General features: G+C 35.3%; 3 protein-coding genes and 1 long non-coding RNA gene across 5 annotated transcripts; 2 read left to right on the forward strand and 2 right to left on the reverse strand.

The window, feature by feature from the left end:
- Positions 1-110: 110 nt before the first annotated feature.
- On the reverse strand, positions 111-1272 carry LOC114535214 (14-3-3-like protein). Its single transcript, XM_028556624.1, has one exon. It carries the CDS (start codon positions 1173-1175, stop codon positions 423-425), a length of 753 nt encoding a protein of 250 aa, XP_028412425.1. The 5' UTR covers positions 1176-1272; the 3' UTR covers positions 111-422.
- A 1256-nt stretch (positions 1273-2528) lies between these two features.
- Positions 2529-4207, reverse strand: LOC114516981 (14-3-3 protein beta/alpha-B-like). The gene has a single exon (XM_028536613.1). It carries the CDS (start codon positions 4124-4126, stop codon positions 3362-3364), a length of 765 nt encoding a protein of 254 aa, XP_028392414.1. The 5' UTR covers positions 4127-4207; the 3' UTR covers positions 2529-3361.
- A 1283-nt stretch (positions 4208-5490) lies between these two features.
- Positions 5491-15401, forward strand: LOC114519226 (dynactin subunit 2-like). The gene is made up of 19 exons (XM_028539321.1): positions 5491-5573; positions 5644-5715; positions 7390-7486; positions 8503-8567; positions 8706-8804; positions 9737-9796; positions 10407-10427; positions 10909-10947; positions 11148-11188; positions 11444-11510; positions 11784-11855; positions 12163-12228; positions 12738-12782; positions 13465-13542; positions 13742-13813; positions 14071-14133; positions 14474-14513; positions 14852-14943; positions 15086-15401. Exons 1-19 carry the CDS (start codon positions 5535-5537, stop codon positions 15191-15193), a joined length of 1236 nt encoding a protein of 411 aa, XP_028395122.1. The 5' UTR covers positions 5491-5534; the 3' UTR covers positions 15194-15401.
- A 975-nt stretch (positions 15402-16376) lies between these two features.
- On the forward strand, positions 16377-18391 carry LOC114521774. 2 transcript variants are annotated; one of them, XR_003686843.1, is made up of 4 exons: positions 16377-16542; positions 16964-17044; positions 17188-17281; positions 17494-18391. It is a non-coding gene; the product is annotated as an uncharacterized LOC114521774 (long non-coding RNA). The 2 variants fall into 2 exon arrangements; XR_003686842.1 differs by having other exon boundaries at positions 16377-17044.
- Positions 18392-19668: the final 1277 nt, after the last annotated feature.

Genomic DNA, 19668 nt, shown 5'->3' on the forward strand with positions numbered 1-19668 from the left:
TGGGGGAGGAGCAGAAAGAGCGTCCATTTTCTTCACAGACTAGCACAGCTGTACGTTTCGAGAAAAAAATAGTCGAGTCGACACTATAGCATCAAAAAGTCCTATATAAATTCACAATTCAAAATTATTTATTGAAATTCACACCTAATAATGCATCCAGTGTACAATACTCGAACATTTGTCCAAAAAGTTTCGAAGTGCATGCAAATATCAGTTAATTAACTCGGGGGCTTCGTATACATATAGCTGTTCGTTGTAGGCTTGTGGCAGCTATTTCATAGTTCAAATATTAGCTTACAAGTGCGTGTTAACCGGCATTATGGTGCAAGTATTTGTTAAAACTGTTCTACACAAACATCGAATTCGTACACAATGTTGATAAATCGAGGAAAAGTTTAAATCAAAGTTTACGCATAACTTCACTATGCATCGACTTTCTCTGCTTCTTCCTGTGGTTCGTCGACCATTTGCGATTGTTCACTTTGCCAAAGCGTTAAATTATCACGTAGTAGCTGCATAATTAGTGTGCTATCTTTATAGGTATCCTCTTTCACTTTATCTAACTCGGTGATGGCGTCATCGAACGCAGTTTTAGCCAACGAGCAAGCTTTTTCTTGGGAATTCTCGATTTCGTAATAAAATACGGAGAAATTCAGCGCCAAGCCAAGCCGGATGGGATGTGTCGTACACAAATGCTCTTTACTAAGCTCTTGAGCATTTTCGTACGCCTTCTTTGAATTCGCCTTATTTTCGTCTTGGTCGGTTAAGGCTTCGACGAGGTACCGGTAATAATCGCCCTTCATTTTCAAATAAAACACAACGGATTCTTGATTTTCGCAGTGTTTCGCATTCGGAATGAGTGTGTCATCGAGCAATTTCACAACTTCCTTGCATAATGTCGACAATTCCTCTTCGATTTTCTTAAGATAATTCTGCCTTATCGTACCTTCAGCCTCATCCTTCGCCTTCGATGTGAGAGCATGTACAACTCGCCATGCCGAACGTCTTGAACCGACAACATTCTTGTAAGCGACTGAAAACAAATTTCGCTCTTCGGTAGACAGGTCTTCATTGAAACTTGTCACCTTTTTCATTGCTTCAACCATGTCTTCGTAGCGTTCTGCTTGCTCAGACAATTTTGCTTGTTCGACGAATGTCACCTTATCCTCTGCCATTTTAGAATAAAAAGAGATTTATGGTGATAAAAATTTCTCTCAGAGTTCGTGAAACTACCGAACACGAAGCCAAGCAAAATAGGGCGGAAATAAGATTTGGATACCAGCTCGGCGTCAGCGGAAGCCATATAGCGCTTGGTCAGCAGTGTAAAACATTTTTGACCATATATGGCGTTTAATTATGTACAAATTGAATATGTAATAACTGGGCGAATGAATTATGATAAATGATATCCACTATACCTACCAGCACATGAAATTTTAGAAAACGTTATGACCATATAGTGAATAGACAGAAAAAATTAATGACAAATATTTCTGAAAATAAAAATTAAAATAGTTTTCCACGTACTTCGTCAACTATGTCTCGACGTAATTTAATTCAATTTTAACTACCTAACTTTGTATTTCTCAGGTTATAATTTATCCCTACTTTAACTTAAATTTCTGTCAGGGAGGACAAATTAAAATAGAAATAGGCGCATCAATGCCGCCCGCTTACCCACTTGGTGATTCGAGGCCGACGAGGCGCATGGCTTTCTCTGAATCTCTTCGTTCGTGCCGGTGATGCTTCATTCAAAAAACCTCGGTCTGATATTTTTGTATAATAGATTTTGACAATAGATTTTCCTACATTACATTCTAATTGGTCAAAATCTCTGAAGTGGTAGTCACTGGTCAGTGACTATAGCTTGCTTTTTGATGCTTTTTTTTCAATATATATATATATATATATATATATATATATATATATATATATATATATATATATATAAGCATACCTATATATTAGTATAAATAAATAATATATAAATTTTGAAAATATTATATTTTTGTAGTACATGCATTTAAAAAGAGTGTTCAATATCAATAGAGCAATTTCGAGTACAGATGAGTTGTTAATTGCTAATCATTAATTTCTCAGTTAAAAAATATACTTTTCTACAATAAACACATTTTGCCAAACATTGAAAAGGCACTTTTCCCAAAACATTTCAACAGGGCAAAATTAATTGTTTCAGCAAAAATGCCACCCACCTAGATGGAAAAGGGTGCTGACACTGGATTATGTAAGCTGTAATCAGCACTTGGCTATATCTAGCTGTTTTAAAACTTTATTGGCTTAAGAAGTGGATATTTACCCTATAAAAGTAGAATATGTTCACCCATTCAGTGAGTCAACAAAACTGAAATACCCAGGACTGCATCAGATATTCATGTTTTTTTATATTTTTACCATAGACAATGCTAATTTCCATAAAAAATCAATAGGCAAGGATGGTGGAAAGGCCTTTAAAAATGAGGAGAATTGTCATAAATTGTTGTCCAGTAATGTAGCCATTAGTCAGGGGGGACTGTTTAACTCATTGTGATGTTTTATTTTTGCATTGAACATTCTACTTAAAATTATAATTTTATAGCTCCAGTTACCAAACTTCATTTAATAACCTTGCTGAATAACAATAACATTTCACCCTGGCTTACAAATTCGCAAAGCTATGTTAAATCATGTGGAATGTTACTTGTGTCTTGGGCTCACCAAGACTATCGCAGTGTCTCTTGGGGTTGGTATTGTACTGACTTAGTAACTCACTCTCATTAGAGTACCATTAGAATACCAACCTTGTTATTATACTTTCACACTTTCATTAATTAATAAGCTTGGGGAAGATGTCAAACTGCATTACATATGTTTGTTGCTAATATGAAGCACTTAGCATGTAGCACTTGAATACAAGAGCATACAAGTTGATTTTTTTAAACTACAATAAACATAGATAGAATCTGTGCACTGTTTAGAGTACACAGGTAAAAAGTTTTTAACTATATCTTCCTTGACACATTACCACAAGGCAAGTGAACTTAGCCTTAGCTTAATAGGTTCTTGACAAATTGTTTGAACTGCTTGATTCTAATTTAGGAAGATGTACTAAACACTAATATCCACAGGTTTATATGATAGAAACAAATGTTTATCACATAACAGGAATGATTGAGAAACAATATGAGAAACATGCCGAGGCCAGTTCGTTTCATAATTTGGTAATAGTCTTATATAATATATGTTGACAGTAGAGTGATGTAGCTTGTTTCAAAATATAAAATCACGCATAACTATACATCTTAATAAGTACTTGATGTATACAAAAAAGTTCTAAACATTAAATAGAAGCTTACAAAATTATTCAGTTATTAGCATCATCGCCTTCGCCAGCATTAGAGTTTTCGTTGGTCCATAACGTGAGATTATCCCGTAGCAGTTGCATAATTAACGTGCTATCCTTGTATGATTCTTCCTTGAGGTTATCTAATTCGGAGATTGCTGAGTCGAACGCACCCTTTGCCAACTCGCACGCCTTGGTGGAATTTTCGCGAATCTCGTAGTAGAATACTGAAAAATTGAGCGCCAAACCTAAGCGAATCGGGTTTGTCGAAGGCAGATTCTCAGCCTTCTTGCTGGCATCATCATATGCTTTCCTTGAATTATCGATAACCTCCTCTTTGCCATCATCGTCAGCAACTTCCACTAAATAGCGATAGTAATCCCCTTTCATTTTGAGGTAGAACACATTCTGTTCAATAGCCGACTCGTTTTCTGTGCTTTCCGCCTCCATTTTAATCAAATATTCATCCAAAAGCTTCAGCACATCGCGACAGCGTACCTCCAGTTCCTGCTTGATTTTATCTTGGAATTCTTTTGTGATCTCTGCAACTTCTTCTTTACCTTGGCCATCTAACTGCGATAACTGGTTGGACACAACTCGATAAGAAGATCGGCGAGCTCCAACGACATTCTTGTAGGCAACCGACAACAAGTTACGCTCATCTGACGAGAGCGCTTCTCCCGATCGCACAACCTTCTCCATAAACTCGACCATATCTTCGTACCTTTCAGCCTGCTCGGCCATCTTTGCGTAAACAATACTATCCTCTCTTGTTAGTTCTCCCATATCGCTTTTTATATGAAATAGCAATGTTCGAAAATCGTATCACGAAGCGTATACAGTGGCAGATATTTCACAATATACGTACGGGAGTGGCAAGTCACGTGATTTCAATGATTACAATAGCAATCATGATCGCCAATCAGGAAACGTTATCTGATACGGGAAACTGTAAATTGAGTTAGCTCCACTGATAGATACCTTCCGACTGAAGACTCACATGATATGAATACTTTTTGAACAGACTCTCACTAGAATTTGATGTACTATTGGTAGTGCTCTGTAACATTACGAGGACGAAACACCGCAAATACACCTAATTTTACATATTGTTCTATTGTTTGTTTCGAGATCTTGATATTTATTTTACGAAAATATTTTTCATAACTTAAAATGCGAACACTTATTTCCGGGTGGGAACAAAGGGTGAGAAAAAATGTCAGTGACGGTAATGGCGTTCTACCACCATAAATGTGCGAACAACGGTACTTCGTGTAGGCGTGATAAAAGAAACACCAGGTAGCACAACTAACGAAGGCCTTAGGCTGCTAGGAACGGTGTGAAGGCAAAGGGGACAGATTTTGGTGAAGGGACACTTCTGTAGCGTGGAATAATAAATCATGTTTGGAAAACATTTCGTTTCGTAGTGTTTTTTCTTTCCAAAATAATTTCGGTGTCTGGAATCTTTCCAACAGACGATTGTACTATTCTTTAATCTTGTTGGTTGCACTTCTAATCAGTAAAATATAGAATGTTATCTTTTAAAATGAAAGGGCATTTTGCCCTCCTGGTAGCCGCCCCTCCAACACCCTGGCACGTCTGCCTTTATCGGTTGAACCGTCGACGACGCCCCATCAATTTTTTTAAGGCACCAAAAATGCCCTTTTTGTGATGAAAAATTCTTTTTTGGAGAAGCTAATGCAGCTGTAAATACTATTTTAAAACTTGAAGTTGCCCTTTTTGTTTCTATGTATGCCCACTTACACGTGCCCAAATCTTTTTGCAGAGCATAAATATAAACCCTACTAGTGGTATCCTTGCAGCTTTGGTAATCAAGCCGTCCCTATAGGTGGGTTTCACTCAAGACTAATACATAGCGAAACACTTGGTGGTCAACTTCACACATATTGCGAATTATGCCTTGTGGAAGCTTAAGTGAGCAAATTTCGTTAAATTGCACATAACATCTATTCAACATTAGGTCAAAACCTACACTGAATATTTTACTCGATTACACGAGTATTACACGAACAATACTCACACCACGTTCACACACCAGTTCAATGGTTCACACTCACAAGTGTTTGTATTATGGTATAGAGCTCAGCAGTTTTCGCGATAATCGGAAAGCGTCGTAATCAGTCGTTGTGTTCATCATAAAATTATATATTATTTATTTTTGCAGACTTCAAAAATGGAAGGAAAGTCAAAATATGCTGGTTTGCCTGGCATTGTATGTATTTAATGTTGTGATCAACTGTTAAACATTAAAAAAAAGTGAATTCTAAATTTGTTTTATGCAGGATACTGATTCGCCGGATGTATTTGAAACTGTTGAGGAAGGAGGGGTGAAGATTGAGTCACAAAAATCAAAGGTCTGCTTTCTGCAATCCAATATAAACATCAATATTCCATTTAATTTAATTCTACTGAGTTTCAAAACTTACATGGCTGGTTAGAAAAACAAAGGTACAAAAGCAGTACGTAGTTTAAATTATTTTACTGTTTCAAAATTCAAACTGGGCATGGAAATGTTTATAATAATGCTATGTACCGTGCTATGTACTCAGGGTTGGATATAAGAAGATTTTTTTAAAATTAAAATCTTCTTATTTCTTATATTATATAAGAGATTTTTTAAGAATATAGAAGATTTTTCAATCTTCGATAACTTCGATGCGTCACTTAAGAACAAAAAGATATATATATATATATATATATTTATATATATATATATATATATATATATATATATATATGATAAATGATATATGATATGATAAATGATATATCAGTTTCATGTAACTTTATTTTGTATTGTTCAAAAGTGTATGTCAGTTAATAGTGGTTCAAATCTTCAAATTCACAACTTCAACAATTACAAAATTATCAAAAATAATATAAGAAGATATAAGAAGATTTACGCCCGAAAAATAAATCTTCTTATATTAATATAAGAAGATATAAGAAGAAATAATATAAGAAGATTTGCCAACCCTGTATGTAATGTACTAGTTAATCCGAATTTTTATTATCTCCCTCAACAAGCCCCCAGGACGTTTGATCAAATATCTAGCTGTACAGGCAAAATGTGTTTTGGGGCACCCATATCTGTCTGGTATATGTTTCTTATATATAGAAATTACTAGAAAATCGAACCAAGTATCACATTTTCTATTTATATGTATTAATTATCTACAGTAGTTAGGTTAAGTTATGTAGTCTTACATGGTCTCAGATAGAGGCATGACAAAGTTTGGTAATACCACATATGTAAGTATATTATCTTGGGGACTAAGTTTAAAAGCTCTTCAAGATCGAGGTAGAGTTTATCACATAAATTATGCTTTTGATTGTGATTTGGAAGGGGTGATTTATTTAATAACTTGTAAGACATGCCATGTACAGTATGCCTGTAACATGGTCACAGCATTTAGGCTGAGATTTATTAATCATAACATTTCACTCTTATGTTTCAACAAAGGTCAAAGAGGTATTTGAGGTCATGCAGAGTTTATATGCACATTTTTTTGAATAAGCTAGGCATAAAAGTTTAGAGGATTCAATTTTCAAGTAATGTGAATCAAAGACAATGATCTTACAAAGTTGGATATCTGACTTTACCAGCAAAAGTTCCTATATATTAAAGCCAACATGGCAGCACACTTCCATTCCTGTAGTGACTTAATTCTCTATTCCTGAATTAATATTTAATTAGTTGAGTAATTTGGAAAACCTTCTAAAAACTTTTATAATATAGTATACTACTGTCAGGTAAGGTCTAAGGTCTAGGTAACATGGGGTTGACACAAAATCAGAAGTAATAGTAACCAATTATTCTATACATAACATGTCATAACAACATGTCTGATAAGCAACAATATATAATTAAATATATAATTGTAGAAAATGCCATGCACATGCAAAATTTCAAGAATACTACAACTATATATAATCTGACATACTTCATGTAGACACTAGCTGACAATCACTGAATTCAGGTTAATTACAACATTAATGGTGTAAATTTATATGGTTTTTCATCGTAGGATGAATTTGAAAGTGAAGACATTGAACATGTTTCGGTAAATAAAAAGGAAGCATTTAACAAATTTAAAGGAAAATATCTGGATGCAGATTCAACAGGTTTGAGCTAGTATTAATTAGGTACATAGATTTGAGAAATATGTTCAGGAAGTATTCAGGAATAAACAGGTTCACAAAATTTTAAAATGTTTACGTGCGGCAAGTTCAAAAATTTAACTGTTTATTGTAGTTTCATTATATAGAGGTGTGATCAGTTTACACACAAGCAATACAAAGCTAAAGCAAAACAAAAGAGATAATTTATCAATTACATACACACTGCACAGTGGGCATTTTTTACAAGGCCATGGCCCAAAAGTTATTTTATGAACTGATTTAGCAGAGAAAAGTTAAAACCTCATAATGCCGCCCAAAAAATTAAACGTATTTCATAGTCATAAGAAATAAGTACCTTCCAGGAACACGTTTTTGTGTAATGGCATGTCGAAAGCTGCAGACTCGCCACATATTCAGTTTACTCAAAAAATGTGAATATAAATATATAATAAACATTATATAAAAAACCAGCCTGGACGGTAATTTGATAGTGTTTTGGGGTTTGTACTGCCGCCTACCAACGTTTTTTTTATACTTCAATAGCTACGACAAAAAAAGTCATTCTAATTAGTTTACCTTTCGCATTGGCGTTTCAAGTTGGAAATGCCTCTTTTTGGTTGAACTATTTAGTTTTTTGTTTTATATTATAATAGCTTTTGAGCATAATTTTGTCGTTTATATAAATTTGAGCTTTTTCCCGCCAAACTTGCAATCGTTGTATTACCAACTGATCTCACATCATTTGCCTGAACTGGATTGAAAATGAATGGAAAATAAATTGATAATTAAAGAACTATATGAGTTTTAGACGTCGTCTATACGTTTTGTTCACAACCGCAAAACGTCGGTTTTCACGTCCTAGCAACATTTCAGGCGCAAGCAAGCGCTACCTCGAATTAGGCTCTATAGGATTGTTCCCAAAATGACAATCCGGTATCCCTTTTCACATCACTCTGCGTGGTACTAAATAGATGAACTGATTGTGTGTATTAACCTTTGCCGCAAAATACAATTTTTAGATTTCTCTGGCAACGTTGGGAAACTCAAAATGAGAGGGTATGAGACAAGAGGAGAATATGAGATTGTAAGTTACTTTAAAAGAATAGAGTTGTTTATCTGGCATCTCCCCTCAGTTTGCTTCATTTCTGAAAACGATCTTGAGGTAACATTAGAAATCCATAGTATCAGTCAATTTGAACAGTTTGAGTTTTCTTATACTTAGATTGGTGATAGATCAATCACCAAGGAAACGCCTGGCCAGAAATATCAAAGATTGCAAGTAGAAATAGAAGAACTTGCTGAAGAGCTAGAGAAAATCAAGGTATTTAATTTAAATTTAAATTGAATTGAATTTAATTATTCACTTCACTGCAATTAATAGACACAAACATTAATAGACCTTATGCATGATTAATATACTCAGATAAGGCCCAACGAGGCTAGGCGAGGCTTAGCGAATACTATAACTATAGTAACCTAACTAGTTATGCCCGCTGCGGATCGGTAGGGATTGAGACGGCAGCACGGCGAAGCGAACGAGGTTGGCGATGCGTAGTCTTTACTGTCATTTTCAATCATGCGTACGTCCATCAGATATGGAACCTAAACGGTACCCTCTCCATCCCGTGATCACACTGTCACACGGAATCACAGAAGTTAAAGCCGTGGAAGGAAAACATGAACACACACGATGCACACATAGTAAATAATTAGATACATACCGTAGGAATCTTTGCAAACCAACTGAACCTAGAGAAGCTAAACTAAAAAACAATAAATGGAAACCATCCCCCGACGGGTGGAATGTCAGGGGAGGAAGGCGGGGCGAACGAAGCGATAATAAGCAGATAACAACAAGGCAAGCCATATAAATACTAAGGCCCGGCGAAAATACCCCCGTGCCAAACACCCGGCTAGGAACCCACGCGAGGGCCAACTCTTTGATATTAACTTCTTTTATTATACTAATAAATACATTCAAATCAGTGTGACCATATGTGCGAATTTTATAACCAAAGCTGCTGTGACCGCTTCCACCTGGTATAGATTTTGTAATCATTAAAATCAGGTGGGGCTGTCTATAGTGTGTGCATCCGATCTAATCTGGTCATTAGAAATTACCAGATCTGGTCACACTGCAAAAGGTATATAATTGTTATATATATACTCAATCTTGTTCAAAGATGGTTTATTGTCGCATCACGCTTTATAGAAACAATACCATAATCATAACCACTATCCAATTTTTTACAGGATGATGCTAAAAATGTAGAAAAGCAAAATAAATTTTCACCTACAGGTTTAGCTACAGAGGTAAGGCAATCTTAATTTTGTAACCATTCCAAAATTCAACAGATTGAGTCTCTTCTTTATATATATATATATATATGCTGGCAGAGATATAAGTACAGTATACATATTACTAACACGCAATTTATCGCGAAGATTGTCACTCGAAGTATTTTAACTTTTTATAGCTTACGTATATAATATGACTGAATATTTTTCTATAAATATTAGTCCGGTTTTTAAAGTATGGCGCAAGCTTTGTCTCGTGTTGTCTCCCGTCATCTAAAAGTAACTTTCATATGTCTCCCTGGCATAACAAGGAAGAATTTCGTTTTGAATGCCTAAACTTTTTATACTTGATGTAAATAGTAAATAATTTACCAGAAGTAGTCAACATTTACGCATTCTGATTAGGTTACTGAAAATGAAAACAAATTTGGTGATTGGTCTAAACCGAAATTCCTCCCTGTTCGCCTCCCTCAGACAGTACCTGCGGACAGTACTAATATTTATGGTCTTTATTGAAGATCAAAATCGATTAGATTTTGTTATGGAGGTCCTTTATATAGACCTATATATGCAATTTGATATATGGGCATGCCAACCATGCAGTACGCTTATATTTTTTATTTAGGTGAAACATCTTCAACAGCAGGTAATACAAGCAAAATATATTTATTTTATTAGAGAGAAATACATACATGAGGCAACTCATAACATTTTATTTCCTCTTATGTTTTAACTTATTTCCATCCTGTTGATTTGATCATAAGATTTTTCTCCGATGCACGTTCGCGTACTTTTTAAAGCATGCTTAGCAGCCGTACTAGTAATAGTGCTTTCGTTTACCATATTGTTGAGTATGATTATTAACCAGTAGAAGATAATAGTAAGTTGTCTCGAACGAAAAATGAATTTTTATTAGACAACTAGTACTAGTCCTTTCCCGCCATATTATATCTCCTGGACTGACTTCTCCGCAGTTCCTTAGCTGGACATGTATAGATCAAAAAGTCTCCGCGCCCTATTACTCTCAGCGCGCCATTATATAGCGACTGGGGATGAATCAGTCTCCTGGAGGTGCGAGGGGGGCGATCGATGCAAGTCTTACATATGATCATACTTATATGTTTTAGCTCCAGTCTTGGCAAATCGATGCCCTCATTGGGTCTGAGGTTTCTACATTTACAATGTTTTATATATATATCTCGAATTAAGTTGGGTTTCTGATCATTTTACTTATTTCATTGTTTCTGATCTATTGCATCATCTTGATATTTCTCTTCAAATTCAATTATATACTGCTATAAACTAGCTATGTTTGAAAAATATTTACTTGAGAACATGCACTTACGGGATTTGGGTTTTTTTATAGTTTTCCGCTGGATCAACACATCCTGAGGGAACGGTTCAAAAGTAAGCAGCGATTCAAAAACTCTTATTCTATTAGAGATTACTTCATTCTTGGCATATTTGCGAATTGTGAAGGATCACTCGTGCCATGACCATGCATGCAGTCAGAACCATGAGATAAAATAGCATTTTCATCTTATGGCTTAAAAGGAAGAAACATACAAGGTAAAGAGGTTACGAACAACCAGTGTCTCCTATAGTTTGTTTGACGTGCATGTAGTACTGTCATTGTCATATTTTCATATTTCTGACATCTAGAAAACTGCAAAATCAACTTGAATCATACAAAGAAAAAGCAAAATCAAAGCCATCGAGCAAGGAGCAGGTTTTTACAATACATTAAAAAAATATATGGAGTTATATTGCTGCATGCATGGAAATAGCATCTAAATATCTTAGGGCTGAGAATAAACAACATTCATGCAGGAGAAAATTTACCTTCCACATGAAAATTTATTGAGTGAGAGGCGGGAAAGGCCGCATATAAAATTTATATATAGCACACCTGTAGTGATTTGTTTGTGATAATTATTATTATAATCATGCATTTCTGGCCGTCAACGTGTTCTTAAAATTTCTAACCTCTGTTTCCATTTAGGTGGATGAAGATTGTGTTACTTACAAGTTGTTGTATAAACCAGAGCAAGCGAAACTGGCTCAACTATCACATGTAAGCTTCTGACGCTGTCGATACCCTAATTCTATGCTGTTGATATACCCTAATTCCCAACCATTTTTGTTGAAAAAGAAATTTTTGGCAAATTTTGTTTCATCACATTTAAAGAAAAATCAGTTGACTTGTTATTGATAATTTTACTTGTTAATTGCTAAAACGTTGTTAAATTTTACCAGACCATTTCTTTAAAAATTACTGTAAGAAAACATTCTTTGACAGTCTACTTTAATAGCATACCACGTTTAGGTTTCGGTTTACAGTTTTTTCATATTCGTATGTAGTTAATTTTTTATCAATATAGGTCAGTGAGTTAGAAGAAAGGGTTAAGAACCTTGAAAATCTTCTCGGGATAGACTCACCTCACCTGGTAAGAAAATCATTTCGTTTTCAAAAGTAATTTAGCTTGTAGATACACCACGTAAGTATTTAATACTGCAAAGCTTTCGGTCCGTTAACCCGGGCCTTCATCAGTGCAATTGATGAAGGTCCAGGTTAACGGACCGAAAGCTTTGCAATATTAAATACTTACGTGGTGTATACCTGCAAGCTAAATTACTTATCGACTGTCACTATGCAAACATGCATATCAAGAATATCATTTCGTTTTCGTTAACTCTTATCCAAATACCTGCATGAAGTCCGGGTTTTGCTAAGATAGGTGCGAACTAAAAGAGCCCCTTTTAGCGTCATTGGTTTGAAGATGCAGTCTTTAAACTGTGCATCTGATACTGTATAATGCCTTGATATATTAATATGTAGATGTTGCGTGTCAAATAGCTTGTCATATACCAACTCTCTATATGAAAGGCTTAAATATGATGAAACGTCAATTTTACTTATGCAAAACCCTTAATTCACTATATTTTGTTGTTTTAGTCCACTCTTTTTGATCAAAGTGTTACTGATGAAAGGACTTTGTCGGTGAGTCAAGCGAAATCTCCCTATAAATTATTCTTTTACTAAACAAGGATAGAAAATTTACGTAGAGCTGTGGTTATCATTGACAGACATGTTGCACTTATATAGGGGCCGATTACATGTAGCCAGCATGGGTTCACCCGCTTTGCCTATAGTGATCCGCTAACAAAATGCTTTGCTTATTTTTTTTTCAATTTTCGATTATACATGCAGGCGAGTTATCTCGTCTTGCCGGAACCGCATGCAGTTGTAGCTTGCCGAGTCAACTCACTTTGGCGAGACAGAAATTGCCCACATGTCCCATGTAATCGCTTTTTGCGGCTGAGCGGGACACGAATCAGACTCACGAATGGTCTGTTTTTCATCTCAGGTGTCCTGTCTAAAACCTGTCCTGCGGCCAGCATGTCGCATGTATAATCGTACTTTTAAGCTCGTCCCGGCAAAGCTATTTAACTCGTTTAGCCGGATCAACTCTCTTCATATAATCGGGGACTCTTATATATATGTTAAGCTGTTAATAGAAGCAACAGTTTGTCAGTACATGCAGCGTAGTATGTTATTATTCGATCTGTTTTGGCGAATTTATGGTTATCAATAATATCTATAATTATACTCTAAATATTAAACGTAAAAGATATAATCCTATATTTACGTAGGTAACTGCACAACTTTCTGTTTATTGCAGGCTGCAATTTCGGACGTGCAGGATAAGCTGGCTGTATTGGATACAACTCATGTTGAACATATTGACGCTAGGCTACAGGTTTGAAACGCCTTTTAGTTTTGTCTTGACGTATGCAATTCGAGAAGCTTAGAGTAGCAGCTATATGTACTTTGTGAGTAGAGAATTGAAGTTATGTGTTTTTAATTGATATGTTTTTAAACTTAATATCCAATTATACTGTGCGAGGTCTATATGAATACTATTTATTCCTGGCATGCATCTTTTACATTCAATTTAGGGACTTCTTCATCACCTTGACGAACTATCATCGAAGAAATCTGAAAAAGAAAATGTTGAAAATCAGAAAAAGGTCATGCATGGCTGTTTATTTTAGTGGTTCTAAATACTATTTTTACGTTAAGACACTTCACTGATTCAAATTAAGATAGTTCGGTTAATTTATCAGTTTTCCTGCCAAATGTTTATTTTCTTTCTGTCATATTATCTGTGCAGCCAACGACGTTGTTGGTGACGTATTGATGGTGAAAAGGTCTCGCAGGTCACTTGGACCCACCCGAACTCTGTATGACTTTGTCCATCACTAACATCTTCGTCTCTTGATTTCAGATTTCTGAGCTGTACGAATTGGTTACAAAATGGGATGCTACCGCGGATGTTGTTCCGGACCTGGTTAGTCATTTACGTCAATAAAAGTTTATAGCCTCCTCTGCAGGCATCTTTTATGTAAGAGATGCCTGCGGAGGAGGCTGAATAAAAGTATACAGGTTGGATTTACTGAGAAGAGAGGGTGGGGCTACTGATTGTACCCAATTAGTTTCTAAGTAGCATCTTATCTCATTTTTGTAATTTGACGAACATACACATCAAGATACGTTTTAATATCCCCTACGGGTCGTGCTTGTACTTGCACCCCACGTACGGCAAAACCACACTAGATCCATCTCTTTAGCGAAATTTCGCTGCAGTCTTTTCATATCAGAATAGTGATCTTTAAACTATTTTTTGATAGATCTATCGACTTGAGACGTTGAAATCATTGCATAATCAAGGTAAATTTTTTAACGGGTTTTTTAGTTACAAATTAAAACCGCTCTGAATGCCTGGCAATGCAATTCAACCTTTGAGAGGTTTAAATTAGTGATATATAGTAGTATTAATACTATATATTAGATATAAAACTGAAATTGCATTGCAAGTTGCTAGAAGGAGCTTTATTGCACGAGTGTTGTACTACACTAGCTGTTACCCCGAACATTCAGTGATTCTTCACTGACGGATATGTGTCATGAATCAGTTTTTTAGTTCATTTCATGACTTAGCTTTTAAAAGCTTTACTTTTAGTTTAGCATATATTTCTACACTGTCTTACCTCTCGTACGTTCTGTAGCCAACCAGTTTGGTTCTTCCCTAACACATCTGGATTCTACTCAAACGGCTATCACGAGTCAACTACAAACTCAACAAAAACTGCTGGCCAAGGTTTGCAATATATTCTATATTTATAACGCTTTAAATATCTTTGAGATTCCTCATTCATGCTTCCTTGCATTCAGTCGTATCGATCATGACAGACCTTAACTCGTCGCTTCAGCCAATATAATTTCTCTCGCTTTTTGAACAGATCGCCCAAAACTTTGAAACCAATGTTGCTTCTATTGGGGAGAATTGCACCAAATTGGACGAACGAATCTCGAATTTGATGAAAACATATAAAAAAACTGGGCGATAAATGGTATTAGCATCGAAATACAATTATAGTCATGACTTATGAAAATGTAGTTAGTCTATATATATAAAAGTGGTAGTAAATTATTGCTGCTGTTTTGGCGCAATTTTGATGATGTCATGCATTTTGAGTACCCGCAGGTAAAAATATTGTTGTTTCACAATTACGGAAAGTGAAAATATATGCTATGTAATATCCCAAAGGTTGCTGTTTTGCATTTGGGGCACTATGCTCATTGTGTCACATGCAGTGGTCGAGTATAAGTCCTTTTTAAGGGGCTGTTTATATGAGCCCTACAGGGAGGGCTAGCCCTACCTGTATAGGGCTCATGTAAACAGCCCCTAAGTAGCTAACTGTATTTTGATATGCCTCCTTTCAAGAGTAGACCTTACATATAATATTTGTTCGGTGGTATAACTTTTAGCTGGCAAATATAATGGCTGCATGTTAAGTAAAAAAGAAACATTACTTTTCTTATTTTCGGTGATCAATATACAGTACAAACATGCAGTATAACTCTATATGTGGCAATAATATGTCATATGACGCGCTGCCTTATCATCTACACTCTAAATTTCGAAGTGTCCGACAAACACCAAATAAGTGTAAATACACACAATTTTGGTGTAAATCAGTATGTTACATCCACAAAGTGCAAATTTACCCTTCGAGGTGTATTATTACACCAATATTGTGTTTCCTCAACACCGATTAAGTGTATAGCTAAAGTTTACCTTCTTTGGCGTAAATTTACGCCAAAAGTCGGTAAATAAACACCGTTCTTGTGTAATAAAGCACCACTTTGGTGTAAACATTATCGCTATAATTTTGTGTTGAGTGAGAGCTTGGGCGTGCATGCATTGGAAGCTTTTGTCGGAAAAAAATTGCAAATGGATTATCATTTTTTATATTCCTAAATAACTGGGCAAAGAGTCCCAAGTCAGGAGCAAAAAGCAATTGTTTTCTTAAAATAAGCAAAGCTAATTCCAAAGTCTTGGAAAAATGATTTGTTCTTTGTTTATATCTTTCTTTTCATATTCAGAAGAGATGACGGTTTTGATGCAAACGCGACGGTTTTGACGGTTTTATTTCAACATTCTGAATAAATCCCGTAACGCCGTAACTCGCGCAGAGAAATGTTGATAGGATTGCACCACGCTCTCGATGCATGCCGGGATAGCGTCGCTTCGCAGTTCGCACGACGCACGTTGTTGTTTGTTCCTTTGCAAAGTATAAATCGAGAAGTATTTTGAATGTATATTAAATTTTACTGGACATTATGATACAAGATTGCCTGGAGAAGATCGAGGATATTGTTTTAAAAGTGACTGGGAATCTCAGTCATCTCAGAGGTAAGGTTTTAAAATTATACGCGCAAACAGACGAAAGCTATATATTTTGAATTTCGAATTTGCCGCGTAAACAGTGTACGTATTTAACAGAAATATTCACAGTTTTGCTACTCATTCCCACCAAAAAAAATGAATGATTTATAGAAATATGTTATGCCGTGGTTATACTATAGGTACTATGCCATATTAAGTGTGATATTGATGTAATGATGTTGGCTAAACCATGGTCAAATACATGAATTTATGTTATATATTAAAATATGAACATGAAACTGATTGAAACATCTGCCATAACAGACTTACTCAATCTTAGGATTATGATGTACGGAATCTTAGGATCTACATTAATTTTGATTAAGAATTTGAATGACATAGCTGTTATATTGCCTTTTAAATAATTTTTATATGCATCCTTTATTAGATGGTGGATTAACAAGTGCCAAGTGGTGATGTTTATAAGTCTAAGTCATCTAAGTCTGTAATGAACGAGCAGGAAAGTATGGTAAGTAATGCATTATAAGGAATTGTGCAATGCTGTTGGATTATTCACCAACCATATGGCTCAGTTTTAATTGTATAATAATATAATAATAGCACCAATATGATATATGCCTAAAATACCTGTGTTGTATTTGTATTTTTAAGGTGCCAAGGTCTTTCATTTGATGAAAAATATCAACTTGATATTAGTTCAGTGAAACAAGAAAAGAAGCCATTTGACTTGGTTTAAGGAAATAAGGTAAGGAAAAGATCAGTTCAATGTTCATGTGTCATACAAATTGCAAATTCATTGTGTATTAATTTCACCTCCATTATTTGCTTCTTATTTATAAACAATTGGTTATATAGTTAGTTATCATGTAATAGATATATCAAAAATCATTGACAGCTTACCAGATGAACATTTGCTATCTAAATTTTCTAATATGCTTGCTTTTTTGTTTTTTTTAGGAACATGGATTAATTGAGGTAGTACTAGTGTGCGAGAAACTCAGTGGATGAGTGGAAAGTCTCCTCTGTTAATGGTTAATTGGATTCACAGTGTTGCAGAACTTAATTTTCCAGGACAAAAATACTCCAGGTGATCTTATAAATATGCTCATATTTGGGAGGACATATACCAACTTTACAAACAACTAGTCAGTAATCAAAGAGGAACATTGCTCAGGAGTTAATTACTTTAGCTTACGGTATGTGTTAATAACAATAATTGAAGACATGCAGTGAGTTTGCATAGTTCTAGATGCACTTGTCTTCTTTCATAAATATTTTTATTCAATTACCTCTGGGTTCATTATACAGGGGCTTAATTTCAATAATTTGAGTTGTTTCAGCTAGTTTCCTAAACTTGCCAATTGGCAATTTTTAATTAAGTCCTTGAAATACTTGTTTTTTTGAGCAAGGTATGCACAAACCTAGCAGTACTTTGAACTATTTCTACATGTAAATATTTAGAATTTATTCATTCATTCATATGGGCACTAAGTAAATAGTTTTAATATTTTGGACTGATAAGGAATAAGAATAATGTATAATTTTGCCTATGTGATATTTCAAAGCCTACTAATAACTTAATTTCATTGCTAGAAATGAAAGAAATGTATAAGTAGGTTAGAGGGCATATTTGTCCATTCAATTTTGTAATTTTTTATGCTTTATTATGTTCCTGCTTATTGTGCTCATAGGTTTTTAAACAAATACATAATTTATTTATCTTTAATAAAATTGTTTGTTCAATATAGAAGTTCACGTCTGTTCATCATGTAACGATCATTACATCAGTGAATGCAGTGGTTATCAAATACACCTTATGGTGTATATTGACCCCATAAAGTATAAATATACACTTTTCGGGGTAAATATACACTCATAGTGTTCCCCCCAACTTGGTGTATAAATACACTCATGGTGTATATTGATACTGTAAAGTGTAAATATACTCCTTACAGTGTAACTATACACTATTCGGTGTACATACAGAGGCAAGAGCATTTACACCAAAATTGGTGTAAATATACCCGGTTGAGTGTATATTGACCTTTAAGAAGGTGTATATTTGCACCTCTTTGGGTGTTTGCAGGGAGGCAGGAATTTACACCTTTTTTGGTGTTTGTACAACACTTGGAGATTTAGAGTGTATGCACGCGCTAATCAAACTGGGGGTAATTGTCATGCAGTTCAGTGATATTTTCCCCTTTATCCGACGTTATTTCGAACACGTCCACACAGCGTGCATGGATTTCTGCCGTGGATTTGTTGTAATTCTGCTCATGCACTAATTTTGCTGACGATGCTGTACATTTTGTTCAAGCATGCAGCCATGCACTCGTTTGATTAATTTCTTAACCCGAAACTGGAAACAGTCCGTGGGATGTCTGTGAATGTAGGCTCATCGCTCAATTGCTCCGTTAATCTCATTCACGCTGCTATATAGCTTGACTGTTTTATTGGTTTGTAACAATGGAGTAATAGCTGTCAAATAACTTCATCCGGAGCCCGCCACTGTTCGTTAATTACTGGTGTGTGACACGGTTTTGCTATTAAATATGTAATGCAGTAGACCTTTTGCATTATAGACTACCTTTTTATCCATGCAAGGAAGTGCAATCAAATCACCACAGCTTTAAAAGAGCGTACTGAAATTAGTAGAAATGCAAAGTTGGTTGCGAAAAAAATGGTTGCGAAATGTTGTAAAACACGGAAAATATTGCCTTGCAAAATTTGCAAATTTGTATACTTTTACTACAAACGGAAATTGTTACCACATTTAGGCCAAAAATGGTAACGATTTCCGTTTATCCTGAAAAAGTATACAAATTTTCAAACTTTGCAAGGCTATATTTTCCACATTTTGCAACATTTATCGCAGCCAAACTTTGCATTTCTACTAATTTCAGTGTATACGCTCTTTTCAGCTGTCGTGATTGATTGCATTTCCTTGCATAGATAAAAAGGTAGTAAGAAATGCGAAATGTCTATTACTATATTGTACACGCGTATCTTAACCCCCACAAGATGCACGATAAGGCAGTTGCTCTCGTGTTCCGTACTGGCTTACGCTAATGGCCTCGAAGCCTTTTTGCTAAGCACATAGCTCTAGTGTGCTGTGGGCGCCGGCCTTTATGT

The sequence above is a fragment of the Dendronephthya gigantea genome, unplaced genomic scaffold (genome assembly GCF_004324835.1).
Source record: "Dendronephthya gigantea isolate DGI-Jeju-01 unplaced genomic scaffold, DenGig_1.0 000000F, whole genome shotgun sequence".
Taxonomy (NCBI): Eukaryota; Metazoa; Cnidaria; class Anthozoa; order Malacalcyonacea; family Nephtheidae; genus Dendronephthya; species Dendronephthya gigantea.